Here is a 17,562-nt window from a genome sequence, read left to right on the forward strand (position 1 = left end):
AATTCCCAGAACATTGAACATAGTCAACATTCCATGGAGAAGAAAGTATTATGCAGCTTGCATGTGTGCAGATCTGCATATCAGAGCACAAAATATTGACATGATAATTGCAGTCAAGCCTGAGTGAACAGTGGCCTGTGGGAATTCAGCTGGTGTTGTACCAACTGGATGGCTGCTCAGGACACAGTTTGAAATGCAAGGTGCAAGTTAGCACTTTATTCAGCACAGGCAGGCATCATTTAAAAATCCTTGGGGGCAGCCCTGGTGATGTGCAGATGTTAAAACAGTCTGTTGTGAAGTGCTGATATTTTTGAACACTGTGAAAGACTTCTAGATTCTGAGTGAAAAATATTTGCACAGTTATTAAAGACATATAATACACAATCTTTTCCAGTTCTTTTCTGGATGTTTTAGATAATGAGTGTTGAGTATATGCAGAAGTATCTGGACATGTAGGTAGAAGAAACAGGAAAATCAGGAAGGAGATAAAGTCATTTAGTTTCTAACTATAAAACCGAAAATGTGTGGAGTTTCAGCTTTATACATTTGGGAGTGATGTTGAGTGGGTATCTAAAACAAAAGTATTTTATTCAGCACTGTATTAAATCTAAGTTGTGACATTCTAGTAAATTATTGCTTTTTTGTTTATGGAGTTCATCCGTACACCATAATTTACAAATTCAGTTGAAGTTGCTATACCCTAATTCCATTCTTTATTCTGGTTTGGAACTACTTGGTTAAACAAGAAAAAAAATAATCTGTCCGTTTTTACCTGTCAGGCTGAGTCTTCTGCACAAGTTTTGCCTTTCATATATAGTTTAAATATATTTTTTATATCGAAGTATAAAATATATGTCGAAATTCTGGATTATGTGTAAAAATTAAGCTTTGATTTTAAAACAAAATAGGTATTTTAAATATACTTGGACCTTTAAAATATTTTCTACTAAAGGTCTTATGATCTATTGATTTAATAATGTATTTTTATTAAGAGTATTAGAGTTTTTTCAATAGTTGTTTTTACTCTGGAGTAAACATATTTGAAAAATATTTGTGTTAGGTTTTTAAGTTTTCCTTTTTTTCAAGCTTTCTTACTGTATTATTCATAGATAATATCCTAGCAATTTATTATGTATATTCAAAATAGAAAAAGTTATGAAACAGTTTATGAATAAAAGGATAGATAATTTGATAATGGTATAATTTTCATTTCCCTAAACTTCCATTTTTATCAGTCTTACTGTTTTAGAATCTTAATGTTAACCAGAAATTGAGAAAGCATTTAAATGGAAAGTCATTAATAAGAAAATCTACATTTTAATAGATTCTGTGCTCAAATGAAAGAAAACTAAGTCCAACTAGGTTTATTTTGTGCATTATTGTTATCTGTTAATTAAGAATAATCAATGTCAGTAAGTTTTGCTTATTTTCTTTGTTTTCTAAATCAGACTGATATCATTGCCTCATTTATAGTTAAATGTTTCTTTTTAGACTCTAATATTTCATTTTTGACATCTCATTAAAAATGGGCTCAAACCCAGAAAATATGATCCTGTCATATTGTATAATATATGGCATGGTCTATAACACAGTAAAATTTTGCTTCTTAATGATTTAGAATAATTTCTCAGATTTTTGAGTTTAGAAAAATGGCAAAAAGTTAACATGGTAATTCATGTGACTAAGTACAGCAATGTTAAATGTTTAAATGCGTAGTACTCTTGGGAAAAGTGATTGGAGCTTTAAACTTGTACACATTTGACAGCGTCTCTTCACTTCATTTTTCATCCTAAAGAAGTCTGCAAATATTCTTAGCTCACATCATTATTGCACATCAGTGGTTCTAATTAGCTAAACAGGAGTTTGTCTCAGTCATTGATCATCATCAACTTCTTGACACTGTCTTTTTTTTTTTTTTTTAGGAACCTTTCATTACATCTTATAAATACATAGAATATATATTAACTGAATTGACCAAATAGGTTGGTGAGGTTTTCAACTTGAAACAACTTTTTAAATTGTATAATCTTAAGTAAAAATGTATTCATATTGTAGCGCTGTTTTCTCTTGGGAGCATTTTCCTGTTATGAAAATATTACATATCATGTACCACCAGGAGGAGCTGGTGGACAAATCTCTATATAGATTTTGAATTGGGATTTTTTTTTTCAATTTCAAAACTATAATATAATCGTTAACTTTGGAGGTTTTTTTTTGTTTGTTTGTTTAAAATACGTCACTGAAGTATATTTTTGAAGTTTATATTTGACTGGAAGTTTATATTTCATTTATGACCTACATTTTTTTACTCAGCTTTATCAGTTATTTTGATTTCGGTGACTCAGACTTAGTGTATGTCAGCATCACTTGAGGCTTTGTGTCTTAGTTCAGGCTGTAATAACCAAACACCATAGATTAGGCGGTTAAAAAGCCAACCATTTATTTGTCACTTTTCTGAGGGTTAGGAAGTCCAATATCAAGGTGGCTGTTGATTCCATTCCTTGTGAGAGCTCTGTTGCAGACAGCTGCCTTCTTGCTGTAATTTTACATATAGAGAGGGGGATGATCTTTCTTCTGCCTCTTTGTAGATTGCCTAATCCTTTCCATGAAGGCTCTCCCTCATGAATTCCCAAAGGCCCCACCTGCAAAAACCAGCACACTGGGGATTAGGGCTTCAACATATGAATATGAAACATTCAGTCCATAGCACCTTGTTATGGTTAAACACAGAATTGCTGGGCCCTACTCTAGACTCTCTGCCCTTAGAGAGGGTGGAAGATAGTGCATTTCTAGCAAGTTCCTAGGTGATGCTAATTGTACTTCTCTGATGACCTATAGTATAGGAACCGCTGGGTTAGACTGTGACTGATTTATCTACATAATTGTGTCATCGGAAATAACTACCCTGGTACTGAGTTCATTTGGAAGCTGTAGTAACGCTTTTGTTTGAGTTTTGTGGCATGTAGTCTAGTTTTATCCTATCTCATTTAAAAGGACCACGAGAATGTATTTTGACACTGGTGGGGATTTTAAGTTTATTATAAAAGAGTGGATTAGAAAAAGTTGATCCCTATAAATTAAACTAATTCCTGGGAATTTAAAGTTAGGCTCATAGCATATCCAGAAAGCAACTTACAGGGACAGTTTCTGACTATAATTAATGTCTTGACTATTACATCCTGTTACATGTTGGGTAAACCCAATCATGCCCTTCCCTTTGAGATTTGAAGCCGTTTTCCCCCAGATGCATATACCTTGGATTGATGTAGTACTCTTTTGTAATACTCATGGTTTTATAATATCAAATTAAAAGTTCAAGTGATAATTTGAGAGTATATGTGACAAATGAAAGTCAAAAGATATATATATGTTTATATATATATATATTTTTAATTAAGTTTTTTACTTTAATTCCAGGTTGGTTAGCATATAGTGTTATATTAGTTGCAGGTATACAATGTAGTGACAAGTGAAAGCCTAAGGGTATATATATTTTTTTCTTTTCTCTTTTAATTTTTTATTTTAATTTTGTGACAAATGAAAGCCAAGGGTATATATATTTTTTATCTTTAATTTTATTTCCAGGATAGTTAACACATATATGTTAGTTGCAGGTGTACAATATAGTGATAAAGGGCATATATTTTTAATATACAAAAATAGTTTTATACATCAAAACATACAAAATGGCAGACACATTCACTGGCACTGGAAACTTAGGAAAAATAAGGAAAAAAGCATTTCAATTGATGAAAGAATGCTTAATTTCACTATTAATAAAAGAACCACAAATATAAAGAGAGCCTAGTTGAAGACAATGGACTGTGATTATGCATCAGATGTGCTATCAAGAGTTGGTTAATAGAAAATAAAATAATAAAGCATGATAAAGCACAGACAGTAAAAACAGTAGTTGTAAAATATCATGTTTGTATTGTGTACCTATATCCAGAGGGCTGAACATGGCTAGAGAAAAAATCTGAACCACGATGTCTGGTCATATGTGAATTTATGACCACTAACCTTTGTGGTCTCTAGCACTGGTTAGGTGATATCCTATATTTATTTATTTATTTATTTATTCCAGACTCGCCTACCATCCCAGTATCCCAGAAGGCTATTTGATGTTTATTCTCTTGTCAGCTTCTAACACTTCATTTCCCCTTCTCACTTTCAGCTGATGGATAGTTGTTATGAATTTGTTAAATTCATGTTAAGTCATGCACAGGGTGCTGGATGGTGAGCCATGGTTCAACAGCAGACCACAAGAGAAATTAAAATAGAGGTTTATTATTCACAGATCTGGGAGAAAGTACCCAGCATACCTCAAGGGGCCACATGGGAAGTCAAGGCACAGTATGGGGAAAGATAGGCTCGGGGTACATGCTTTTCTGAGGTTTCGCTGGTGGAGCGCTCTCGGTTTTCCAGGCTAAGGTGGATTGGTCAAACCAAAAGAGCGAGGTTTTAATCAGCTCTATGGCAGATGGATCTTTTATAAGGGACATAAAAGGGTTTTGGGAGGTAGGGGACACTATTGATCACAAGGGTTGTTGGGGAAGTCCTATCAAGAAATTTTTTTTTTTTTAAGATTTTTATTTATTTACTTGACAGACAGAGATCACAAGTAGGCAGAGAGGCAGAGAGAGGAGGAAGCAGGCTCCCTGCTGAGCAGAGAGCCCGTTGCGGAGCTCGATCCCAGGACCCTGGGATCATGACCCGAGCTGAAAGCAGAGGCTTTAACCCACTGGCCACCCAGGCGCCCCCTCCTATCAAGAACTTACTTGTGACTCTGCAGGCTGCTATCTGGGGCACTTGCATGGGCTAGCTTCATTTAAAGTCACTTCAGGCTGCTTGGCCAAACCCAAGGGGATGCCAAGGCAGCAATCATGGAGTAGCTTTAGCTAAACTCTTGACAATCCCCTTGCTTCCTACACCACTGAGTAAATAGAAGCTTTTAGAAGAGAGCTTTCATGTCTTCCCATAACCATGTCTGCCAAAATATCTGAATCTGTATCCATATTTTCTCTTTTTATTTCTTTGGAAGAACTGTTTATGCTGTCATCTAAGCCCAAACTGTATACACTAAAGACTCAAGGACCCAAGGATGTCACTCTGCAGTTCTCCTTTCTCTCTCTAACATCCTCAGTATCACTCACTGTCCTGGATCATTCCTGTCAACATACTCACATGCAGTTTTATCTTCAATCTTTTGAGATAAATCTCTTTTGATCTCACATTTCCCTTGAAGTACTGTTCCATTTCTCTGCTCCTTTTTATAGCAAAATTCCTCTGAAAAGTAGTCTTTACTATCTCCATATTTTTTTCTTTCTCTCTTGATCTCACTCCAATTAGGCTTGTATATCCACTATTCTCCTAAAATAGCTCTTGTCAAAATCACCAGTGACTTCCAATACTGCTAAATCCCAGTAGTTAATTTTCAGTTTTATTTTCTTTAGTGTGTTTGCAGCATTGGCCAAAGTTGATTCCTTTCTTCTAGGAATACTTGTTCAATTAGTTTTCTGTCTTGATTCTGCTTTTGCATGACTGTTTACCCTTCATAGTATTATTGGTTGTTTTTCCCTCATCTTACTAACTTATAAATATGGAGTACTCCAGGACCAATTCCTCAGATTTTTCAATCCAAAATCACTCCTTAGGTGATCTCACCTACCCTTTAGTCTTTTTTTTTTTTTTTTTAAGATTTTATTTATTTATTTGACAGAGCGAGATCAGAAGTAGGCAGAGAGGCAGGCAGAGAGAGAGAGGAGGAGGAAGCAGGCTCCTTGCTGAGCAGAGAGCCCAATGCGGGACTCCATCCCAGGACCCTGAGATCATGACCTGAGCCAAAGGCAGTGGCTTAACCCACTGAGCCACCCAGGCACCCACCTACCCTTTAGTCTTAAACATATTTGGATGATGCCTAAAGTTTTATCTTCAGCCTTCACTACTTGACTGATTCCAGACTTGGGTCAACCACATCTTGGATGTTGATTAGACATCTCAAATTTAACATGTCCAAATCCCCAAGTCTAATTCCCTCTCTCTCTTCATCTAGATCTCAGATAATGTCTACTCCATTCTTCCAGTTATTCAGACACATATTGGAAACATTCTTGACTTCTCTCTTTCATTTATATCTCTTATCTACTGCTTCAAGAAATCCCGTTAACTCTACCTACAAATTACCAAGGATTTTATCACTTTCTCAATTACCATCACCATTACCTATCTTGTCCAGTTCATCTTTAGTTCTCACCTGAGGTATTTTAGTTGACTCCTGTTGTCTCTGCTTCCACTTTTGATTTCTAGAGTCTGACCTCAGCCCACAATATTAATTAATTAATTAATTAATTAATATTGTTAATCATGAAATATTAATTCATGTTACAACTATATTTAAAACTATCCTCTGTCCTCCCATTTTACTGAGAGTCAAATCCAATATATAGCTTAAGAGGCCATATATTACTTTATTTCCAGTGACCATTATGTCCTCAGCCACCATTCTCCCTTTGTATAAACATTATTATTTTACTGTTCTTTAGATACATCGATTGTGCTGTTGGCCTTAGTGTCTTTGCACTTGCTTCTGGTCCCAAGGCCTGGAAAACTCTTCCCTGAAATCTCTATGACTCTTCCTTCCTTCCTTCAGGTTTCTGCTTACCTATCATCTTTAAGGGCAATCATTTTTACATTATCCTTTTTTTTTATTTTAAATTTTTAAATTTTATTTTATTTTTTATTATTTTTTTTAACATTTTTACATTATCCTATAGAAAATAGCAGCAGCCTTCCTTTTGCTTCCCAGTTCTCCAAGATGAGACATTCCTTTCTGCATTACACTCGTTTATTGTTCTTATACTTCTAATCAGTTGACATATTATGTATTTACTTAATATCATTTATTTTCAGATTCTATAAGCTAGAACATTAATTCCATCAAGGAAGCACTTGGTTTATTTTGTTTGCTACAGTTCCCTAGGCCCTAGGATGATGCCTGTCATACAAATGCTTGTTGAGTGAATGATGGATTAATATGTGTGTGTGTGTGTGTGTATGTTCAGGAATTTGTTCTGGTAGATCTTGTTTCAATCTGAGGATTCTATTTAATTCTAAAATATTCTCAGCAGTTCTTTTCTAAAAATACTGCTTTATCGGGGTGCCTGGGTGGCTCAGTGGGTTAAGCCTCTGCCTTTGGCTCAGGTTATGGTCTCAGGGTCCTGGGATAGAGCCCTGCATTGGGCTCTCTGCTTGGCAGGGAGCCTGCTTCCCTCTCTCTCTCTGCCTGCCTCTCTGCCTACTTGTGATCTCTCTCTCTCTGTCAAATAAATAATAAATAAAATCTTTAAAAATAAATAAATACAAATACTGCTTTATCATTCATCCCATTATAATCTACTTCTGGAACTCTTTAGGCATATGTTGGGAGTTTCAAGTGAAACCTACATGTCTTAACTGTCTTTTCATATTTTTAATCTCATTTCTCTATATAGTGTTCTGGATGAATATCTCATTGTTATCATCCCTTTGCCTCATTCTCTTCTTACATCTAGTTTTGAGGTATGCCCATTGAATTGTTTTTATTGTTTTTGTTTTTAATTTAAGTCATTCTTCTTAGGTCATTAAAATCCTTACTTATTTTAAAGTTTTCTTCAGTGTGTTCTGTTATTTTTTTTTGTCTAGAGTGATTGCTTCTTTGAATTATTGACTTAGTATGTGTATGTGTTATGTGAGTGTAAAGTATCTGTTTTCTTCTTGTGTTTTGGATTTGTTTTATCTGTGGTCAAATCTTGAGTAAGAGGATGGCTGTTAACTGTTCTCTTTCTCCTTTCTCCACCACCCTTCTTTGTCTAATGCTTTTTCTTTTTCTCTAGAAATTTTGTGCTTACCACTGAATAGTCACACTCACCCCATCCTGAACTAGGTTTTATATTGGTAGCTTGGGGCTTTTAGCCAACAGTGACATAGAGGATTTGTTATATTTAGTGCCTGAGCTGTGGAGTGTTTTGTCTCAGTGCCTGATTGGGATGCTGTCTATAAACTTCTGCCTTTCTAAACTTTCATGTAATCCTAGTTCCAGGTGAGGGTGGGGAGGAATTTTTTTCCAGACTCCTTTCAGGAGCTGGGAGTTCTACTCTAGTGTCTGGTTTCTAACAATGAGTATAACTATCCTTCTACATATTGAGCAGTATACTTTTTCCCATTAGTCCCCAGGCACCAAGCTCTTTTTCACCTTAGCCTGCCTGCATTGAGATCTGGACAGTATACAACAGCTTCCTTCTTGTTTACAGCATTGTATTTCTGTTTAGTTTGTGATCCTTAGAGATTTGGCTGTATCCTTAATCTTTTTCTATTATGTTTATCTATTAATATTATAAATTGAGAGAACTTGGAAGAGCCGCAAAATGTAAACTTACTGTGCTAACTTATTGGAAAAGTCTAATTTACGTTTTTAAAATATAATAGTACACCATCTGAATTTATCTCTTAAAACCCATGATGGACTTTTCTGATTGGTGTCTCTTCATTCTGATAATTCTTTTGTGCCTTCTAAGGCCCTTTGGTTCATTTCACTGTTTCACAATTGAGGGTTCTTTTCTTCTTCCTTACTTGTCTACTTTGGATTCATTAGTGATTTCGGTATAGGTTTCTCTTTACCTATTTTTAGATGAAATTGGGCATGTTCAGGGTGGTATGGCTGTAGACTGTTTACCTATTTTTAAACTTTTTAAAAAATATAAATAAATGCCCAATAAATTTCTATCCCCTTTTAAAAAATTTGTTATGAAATCTCTAGCTCTCTTTTGAGTCTTTTACTTTAAATAGAAGTAAATAAATAGAAATAAGTAGTAGAAATATGATATTTTATTATTAATTATGGGTTTAAAGTATTTATGTTAAAAACATATTGTCTTATTATTTTAAATTGATGATATAGTGGTTATTGCAATCATTAAACACGTTTTAAGTATTTTTTTTAATCACGCATCTAAATCTGGAAACTAAATTGTTGTTTTGGTATGAAGTTGTCTTAGTTGTCAGTAGTTTGTAAGTTGTTGTCACTTGCCATATGGTTTCTGATTAATTCTGAAAGGACTGTCAACCCCAGATAATTTAATTTTCTATATTTTATAAAGTGGTACTCATTTTCAGGATGTGAAAATTTAGAGGATTAGCTACCAATTTTGTCGAATAAACTCTGTATTTTTCTTTCTAGAGAAAAACAGAAATCTGAAGCTAAAGACAGAAAAATTTTAGAAATTCTGCAAGTCAAGGATGCTAAAATACAAGAATTGGAACAGGTTGGTGTTGTGCCAGAAAATACTAAAAATTAATTTTTATTTTAGTTAGTAGATCTTTACAATTATTTTTAGGGTTTTTTGCAATAATGTTCATTAAGAATATTAGGGTCATTATATCAAATCATTACCATTTTGACACTACTATATAAGATTATTGCTAATCTTATATAGTACTTATATTACTGTATAAGAAACTAGTATATATAAGATTATTCTTCACTGGGGCGCCTGGGTGGCTCAGTGGGTTAAAGCTTCTGCCTTCGGCTCAGGTCATGATCCCAGGGTCCTGCATCCGGCTCTCTGCTCAGCAGGGAGCCTGCTTCCTCCTCTCTCTCTCTGCCTGCCTCTCTGCCTATTTGTGATCTCTGTCTGTCAAATAAATAAATAAAATCTTAAAAATTTTTAAAGATTATTCTTTACTCTTGTACTTTGTTTATAGCCTGTTGGTTTTTTAATTAATAGACTATGCCATTTATACTTTAAAACTCTTAAGATAGTGTTAGGGTTTTATCGTAGAATCTAGCAATTATTGTCTTATTAAACTTTACCTTTTATTAGCAGTTACCGTTTTATTACTAGCAGTATCATTGAAACTTATGAATTTTCAGATGGTTTAATTTATAAAAAAGATTAACAAAAAATTGGGATGATTCTATTTGATCTCTTGAAAACTTGTACTTTTGATTCATACAATCCATTTTACATACAATCAGTAAATTATTCAATTACGTATATAATAAGATTATATGTAATTATATAATTAGTATGTTATCACTGCAAAAATCCATGTGATCAGTGCTTCCCAGAGCTATTTTCAAAGTATAAATATCTCAAAAATGAAGGGGAAAGAAACTTATTTTAATAATGACCTATATTGTGATAAAATATTTAAATTTATTTTGTACCCAGCTGTTCATTATATGCTGAATTGCCTGTTAGTTTTTCCTGGGTAAATAGATCCTCTTTTTTTTTTTTTTTTTTTTAAGATTTTATTATTTATTTGACAGACAGAGATCACAAGTAGGCAGAAAGGCAGGCAAAGAGAGAAAGAGAGAACGAGAGAGGAGGAAGCAGGCTCCCTGCTAAGCAGAGAGCCCGATGTGTGACTCAATCCCTGGATCCTGGGGTCATGACCTGAGCCAAAGGCAGAGGCTTTAACCCAGGCACCCCCAGTAGATCCTGTTTTAGGAGATGTTGCTCTTTGACTTTTGACTCTATTTTCCTTCCTAGTCAGTTAAAGTTTTAGGAGAATTTTGGTCTAAGTTTGGTTACTGTTAAAGGTTTTTTTATTAAAGGACTTAAGGTGAAAGTTAACTTAGAAAAGATTCTTTTTTTTTTATGCTCTCTACATCTATATAATGACTTTCTAAAATGGAATATAGACTCTTATATGACATATAAATTTAAAATTTTAATGTTCTCTAATGTGTTTTCCTTACAGGAAATATCATAATTGATACTATAATGATAAGATTTTAGCAATGACATTTTAGTCAGTTTGCTCTGGGGGAAAAAAAAGTTGTATTTGCTACCTGAATATCAAAAAGGAGCAAAATGAATCCCAAGATGGATAAATACTGTTGTGTGCTTACTATATTAATTAAACTAGGCTAAGCTACCTGATACAGCCTTATGACTTAAAAGTGGCAAATGCCATTTGTACTTATACTTCACTGAGAAAAACTAACCATATTGGCTACCCCAGGCTTCCGGAGGTTTGGGAAAATGTAAATCCAGGATGAGAACCTGTCTTCAGTTATAACTCTATTGTATAGAAGAGAATGGATTTTGCACTCTTTGGTTTTAGGGAATGCTCAGGTTACCAGATCTAGATAGCTAGGTATAGCATACCATTTTTTTTTAATGTTGACACTTTCTTTCTTTCTTTTGTTTTTAAAGATTGTATTTATTTATTTATTTATTTAGACGCTACGAGAAAGGGAACACAAGCAGGGGGAGTGGGAGTGGGAGAAGCAGGCTCTCTGCAACCAGAGAGCCTGATCCAGGGGTGGATCCCAGGACCCTGGGATCATGACCTGAGCTGAAGGCAGACACTTAAGGAGTGAGCCACCCAGGTGCCCCTAAAATGTTGACTTTTAAAAATGACAATACATTTGCCCATTTTTTTTTTTACTAAATTCTTTTTCTACTTCCTCTTCCTTAGGTAGATATTATTTAGTTAGTTACCTTTTTAAAGCAGAACCACTTAGCTCATGGATAAAATACTAAATTTTCTCAAGAGAAATTATTTGTTTTTTAGGCACCCTAATGATGGTACTGTGGAAAATTTAGAGTTACAATTTTTGCCTTTAATGATTTTTAAATCCCTTTGCATGAGTAGGATGGGGATAAAAGTAAGGTACAAGTAATCATATTCTCCTACATGATATTACAGATTGTAAGAGGATGGGGAACCTCATGTACCCGTTCACATTTGTATCCCTGATGTCCAGTATTTCTGTATTGCTTGGCATATAACAGATTCTTGTGAATATTGTTGAATAATATAAGAAAGTGGTTCAATTTCATTCTTTTGCATGTAGCTGGCCAGTTTACCCAACACCCATTTGTTGAAGAGAAGACTTTTTCTCATTGTGTATTTGTCGCCTTTATCAAAGATTAATTAACCACATAATTATGGGATTTTTTCTGGGCTTTTTTTTATGTTTCTATGATGTGTGTGTTTATTTTTGGGTCAGTACATTACTGTTTTGATTATTAAAGCTTTTTAATGTAATTTGAAGTCTGGAATTGTGATACCTCCAGTTTTGTCTTTCTTTTTCAGGGTTGGTGTGGCTCTTCAAGGTCTTTTGCAGTTCCATACAAATTTTAGGATTGTGTTTCTAGTTCGGTGAAAAAAAAACAACAAAAACACACTGTTGGTATTTTGATAAGGATTGCATTAAATGTGTAGATTATTTTGGATAGTATAGACATTTTAACTGTAAGTGTTCTTCTAATCCATGAGCATGGAATGTCTTTCCATTCCTTTGTGTTGTCTTTCATCAGTGTTTTATAGTTTTCAGAGTATGAATCTTTTACTTTTCTGGTTAAGTTTATTCCTTGGTATCTTATTTATTTATTTATTTATTTATTTATTTTTGTGCAATTATAAATGGGATTGTTTTCTTAATTTCTCTTCCTGCTTCTTCATTATAAGTGTGTAGAAATGCAGTGTATTTCTGTATATTGATTTTGTATCTTGCAACCTTACTGAATTCATTTATCCATTATTATAGTTTCTTTTTTCTTTTCTTTTCTTTTTTGTGTGTGTTGAGTCTTTTAGATTTTCTGTATGTAGTATCATGTCATCTGCAAATAGTGAAAGTCTTACGTTTTTCTTACCAAGATGGATTCCTTTTATTTTTGTTGTCTAATTACTGTGGGTAGGACTTACAGTACTATGTTGAATAAATGTGGCGAGAGCAGAAATCCTTATTTTGTTCCTGATCTTAAAGGAAAAGGTCTTGGTTTTTTACTACTGAGTATGATGTTAGCTGTGAATTTTCATGTGTGGCCTTTATTATGTTGAGGTATGTTTGCCCTAAACCTACTTGTTGAGGGTTTTTAGTCTGAATGGATATTGTACCTTGTCAAATGCTTTTTCTACATCTTTTGAAATGTTCATATGGTCTTGATCTTTTCTTTTGTTGATGTGTTGTATCATGTTCATTGATTTGTGAATATTGAACTACCCTTGCATAGCAGGAATCATTTTCACTGATCATGGTGAATATTTTTTTAAATGTATTGTTGGATTTGATTTGCTAATATTTTGTTGAGGATTTTTGCATCTGTATTCATCAGACATAGTGACTTCTAGTTCTCTTCTTTGTAGTGTATATCTGGTTTTTGGTATTTTGGTAATGCTTTTCTCCTGGATGGATTTGGAACCTTTCCTTCTTCTGTTTTTGGAAGAGTTTGAGAAGAATAGGTATTAACTCCCCTTTAAATGTTTGGGAGAATTCTCCTTTGAAGCTAGCAGGTCCTAGACTTTGTTGGGAGTTTCCTAATTCAGTCTCCTTGCTGCTAACTGATTTGTTTTCTATTTCTTCCTGATTTAGTTTTTGGGTAGTTATATGTTTCTAGGAAACATTTCTTCTAGGTTTTCCAATTTGTTGGTATATAATTCTTCATGGTATTCTCTTAAAATCTTTTGTATTACTGTGATATCAGTTGTCATTTCTCCTCTTTCACTTACGATATCGTTTGTCCTCTCTCTTTAAAAAATAATTGTTTTATGCATCCAGCTGTTTGTCAATTTTGTTGACCAGCTACTGGCTTCATTGATCTGTTTTTTTAAATTATTTATTATTATTATTATTTAGCTTCTATTTCATATATTTCTGCTCTAATCATTATTATTTCCTTCCTTCTGCTGATTTTGGGTTTGGTTTGTTCTTCTTTTTCTTGGTTTTGTAGATTTAAGGTTAGGTTGTGTATTTAAGATTTTTCTTGATTATCTCCTTTGAGATACTTCTTGATGGAGGCCTGTATTCCTATAAACTTCCCTTTGATAACTGCTTTTGCTCCATCCCAAAGATTTTGGACTGTTGTATTTTCATTTATCTCTATGTATTCTTCTTATTTCCTTTTTGATTTCTTAGTTGACCCATTCATTGTTTAGTAGCATGTTAATTAACTTTCCTGTATATTGTTCTGTACATATTTTTTCCCTTAGTATTGTTTTCTGGTTTCATAGCATTGTGGATGGAAAAGTGCATGCTATCTGTGACTTTGATTTTTTTAATTTTTTGAAACTTGGTTTGCGGCCTAATATGTAATCTCTTCTGGAGAGTTTTCATGTGCACTTGAAAAGAATGTGTATTCTGCTGTGTTGGCTTGGAATATTCTAAATATATCTATTAGATCCATCTGGTTCACTTTCTGTTTCAATGTTCTATCCATCAATGTAAATGGGGTGTTAAAATCCCCTACTGTTATTGTGTTACTATGGATTACTTCCTTTATGTTTGTTGTTTTTAGCTGCTTTTTGTGTTTGTGTGCATTTGTTTTGGGTGCATAAATATTTATAATTGTTATATCTTCTTGTTGAATTGTTCCTTCTTTGATTATGTAGTGTCCTTCGTTGTCTGTTGTTACCATCTTTGTTTTAAAGTCTGTTTTGTCCAGTGTAAGTATTGCTACCCAACTTTCTTTTCAATTCCATTTACGTGATACATGTTTTTCCATCCATTTTCTTCCCATCAGCATGTGCCTTCAGGTCTGAAATGAGTCTCCTGTTGGCAACGTATGGGTGGGTCTTGCTTTTTTATACAGTCTATCACCCTATGTCTTTTGACTGGTGCATCTAGTTAATTAACATTCAAAGTAATTATTGACAGATATGTACTTATTGCCATTTTGTTACTCATTTTATAGTTGTTTTTGTAGTTCTATTCCTTTCTTCTCTTGCTCTCTCATAGTTTTCTGACTTTCTTTAATAATATATTTGGATTTCTTTCTCTTTATTTTTTTCACAACTGTTATGGTGTTTGATTTGTGGTTACCATTAAGCTTGTATATAACCTCTTATGCATATAGCCATTTCTGTTACATTGTCACTTACGTTTGAACCATTCTTTTCTTCTCTCCCCTGTCACCTTTTAGGTACGTGGTGTCTTACTTTACATCCTTTTATTTTGTGAATTCCTTGACTGAATTTTATAGATATACTAATATTTTTGCTTTTGTGCTTCCTGCTTTTCTTACTCCTGGTAATGGCCTTTTCTTTCCATTCAAAGAATCCCTTTAACATTTATTGTAGGCTGGTTTAGTGGGATGAATTCTTTAAACTTTCTTTGTCAGGAAACTCTTTATCTCCCCTTTTGAATGATAGTCTTTCTAAGTAGAGTATTCTTGGCTGCAGGTTTTTTCTTTTCACCACTTTGAATATATCATACCACTCCCTTCAGGCTTGAAAAGTTTCTGCTAAGATCAGCCTTATGGGGTTTCCCTTGTATGTAACTGTTTTCTCTTGCTGCTTTTAAAGTTCTTTCCTTATCTCTGCTTTTTGCCATTTTAATTATTATATGTTGTGGTGTGGATTTCCTTGGGTTGATTTTGTTGGGGCTCTCTATGCCTTGGGGATTTTGATTTCTCTTTCCTTCCCCAGATTTGGGAATTTTTCAGCCATGATTTCTTCAAATAAATTTTCTGTCCCCTTTTTTCTCTCCTATAATGAGAATGTTATTATACTTGATGGAGTCCTTGAATTCCCTATATCTGTTTTCATTGTATTATTATTTTTTACTCTTACTATTCAGCTTCATTGCTCTCCCTTACTCTTCCTCCAGGTCTCTGATATGTTCATCTTCTTCTCTAGTCTATTTATCCCATGTAGTGTATTTTTAATTTCAGTTACTTTTATTATTTTTAATTTTTTAGGGATAGAAAGACAGCATGTCAGTGATGGGGGAAGGGCAAAGGGAGAGGGAAAATCCTAAGCAGACTCCCTGCTGAGCACAGAGCCTGATGTGGGGCTTGATCTTATGACCCTGAGATCATGACCTGAGCTGAAGTCAGGAGTCGGACAATTTAACTGACTGGGCTGCTCAGGTGCCCCTTAATTTCAGTTTGAGTTCTTCATCTCCGTTTGGTTCTTTTTTATGTTTTCTCTCTCTTTCCTAAGTATCTCACTGAAGTTCTCCACTCTTTTCTCAAGCCCAGTGAGTATCTTTATGAACTTACTTTAAAATCTCAATCAGTCATATTACTTTTCTCCATTTCATTTAGCTCTCTTGTGATTTTGGCTTGTTCTTTCTTCTGGGAAATACTTCCCTGTCTCCTCACTTTGTCTAACTCTCTGTGTCTGTTTCTCTGTGGTAGGAAAGTCAGCTGTGTCTCCTGCTCTTGAAAGTAGTGACCTTATGAAGAAGAGGTCCTGTAGTGTCTGCAGTGCAATGTCCCCTATTCTCTCCTATGTTTGTTGCTTGTGCTTTACTATTGTGGCTGAACTGCTTTTGCCTTTCAGTCCAGTTGTTTGCAGTGGTTCTCTTTGCCTGTCATTGCCAGGGGTTTGTCCCTCTGTTAGTGGACCAGACTGGGGCCACCTTGGGCCTGAGTTGAGTCAGACCAGGCATTTGCCAGTGATGTACTGAACTGCAGGGTGCTTTCCCTATATTGGCCCTGAGAAGCTTTCATTGCTGGGCAGAGCCTGCAGTCAGACCAGATATCTGCCCCAGCCCACTGCTGGGTCCCCAGCTGGACTGGTGTGTTTGGTGATCTTGACCTCTTCTTGGAACAGCAGCCTCTTTGGAGTAATGCTGGCCCCTGTTTGGTCTGCTTGCACACTGCCAGGCTTGTGACACTGCTTTTGATGGTGTATTGGAGTAGTCAGGTCTGTAGGAGAACATGGGAGCACAGTGTTAGCAATGTTTGCATAGGTCAGCTCTGGGAGGGGACCTGGAGCTACTTTAGAAAACTGCTGCAGGGTTAGAGTGCTTAGGTTCATAGGAGAATGTGTGGGGTAGGGCAAACAGTTCTGGCAAGGTCCAAACCTGTCCACTAGTGAAGGGAACCCATAGCTGCCCAAAACTCCTGCCAAGGTTGGAGCGTGTGGATCCACAGAAGCATAAGGATGGGGATGTGGGGAGGAAGGGGAGGTATGCTGATAGCCAGCTAGGTGGAGTGTTGGGGCTGTGCTGGTTCTCTGCAGGTTTCTGTCTCCAGGCTGGTGGGTGAAAAAAGAAATGGTACCCACTTAGCTCCTTTGTTCCTGGAGAATTGTCCCAAAGAAATCTGTACCTCCAGCACAGGCTCTGAGATTGGCGAGGAAATATTCCTATATATCCAAGGCATTTTTTAAATTGCTGCTTCTATTGCTTTATCTATGCAGGGTTCTTTGTAGTGCTTAGGGTGGGGGACTCAGTTTCCTCTTGCTCTCCAGGCTTTCCAGAGCCAAACTGGCTGACTTTCAAAGTTCCCGGTGTTAAGCCCAACTGATTATAAGAACTTGCAAAATTATGCCCCTCTCATTTTCAAAGCCAGATGTTAGGAGGGTTGTCTTTCCTGTGCAGATCCCCTGTGGCTTGGGGCACCTTTGCCCTCTCCACCACTGCAGTGTCCCTCCTTCCTACATACAGTCCCATTGGTCTCGTTAGCTCCTAACCACGTCTCTGTCTTTCCTACCTTCTTCAGTGTATGTAGCTGTGGAGAGTCTGTTCTGCCAACCTTCAGGTCATTTTCTGGGTTATTTACTCTGATGTGGGTGTTATCTAGTTGTGAATGTGGAATGAGGTGAGATTAGGATCCTCCTAAT

The 17,562-nt window shown here is 35.3% G+C and overlaps 1 protein-coding gene across 5 annotated transcripts in view; it reads left to right on the plus strand.

Annotated features, from left to right (window-relative positions):
* The window catches only part of CNTLN (centlein), a 289,645-nt gene that overhangs the window by 56,850 nt on the left and 215,233 nt on the right, over positions 1-17,562 (plus strand). For all 5 annotated transcript variants that reach the window (XM_004765706.3, XM_013063112.2, XM_013063111.2 and 2 more), the window contains exon 3: positions 9,218-9,302. In XM_004765706.3, the coding sequence (XP_004765763.1) occupies positions 9,218-9,302 (85 nt within the window). The remainder of the gene's footprint in view (positions 1-9,217; positions 9,303-17,562) is intronic.

The sequence above is a fragment of the Mustela putorius genome, unplaced genomic scaffold (assembly GCF_011764305.1).
Source record: "Mustela putorius furo isolate JIRA1106 unplaced genomic scaffold, ASM1176430v1.1 tig00000421_pilon_pilon_pilon, whole genome shotgun sequence".
Lineage (NCBI taxonomy): Eukaryota > Metazoa > Chordata > Mammalia > Carnivora > Mustelidae > Mustela > Mustela putorius.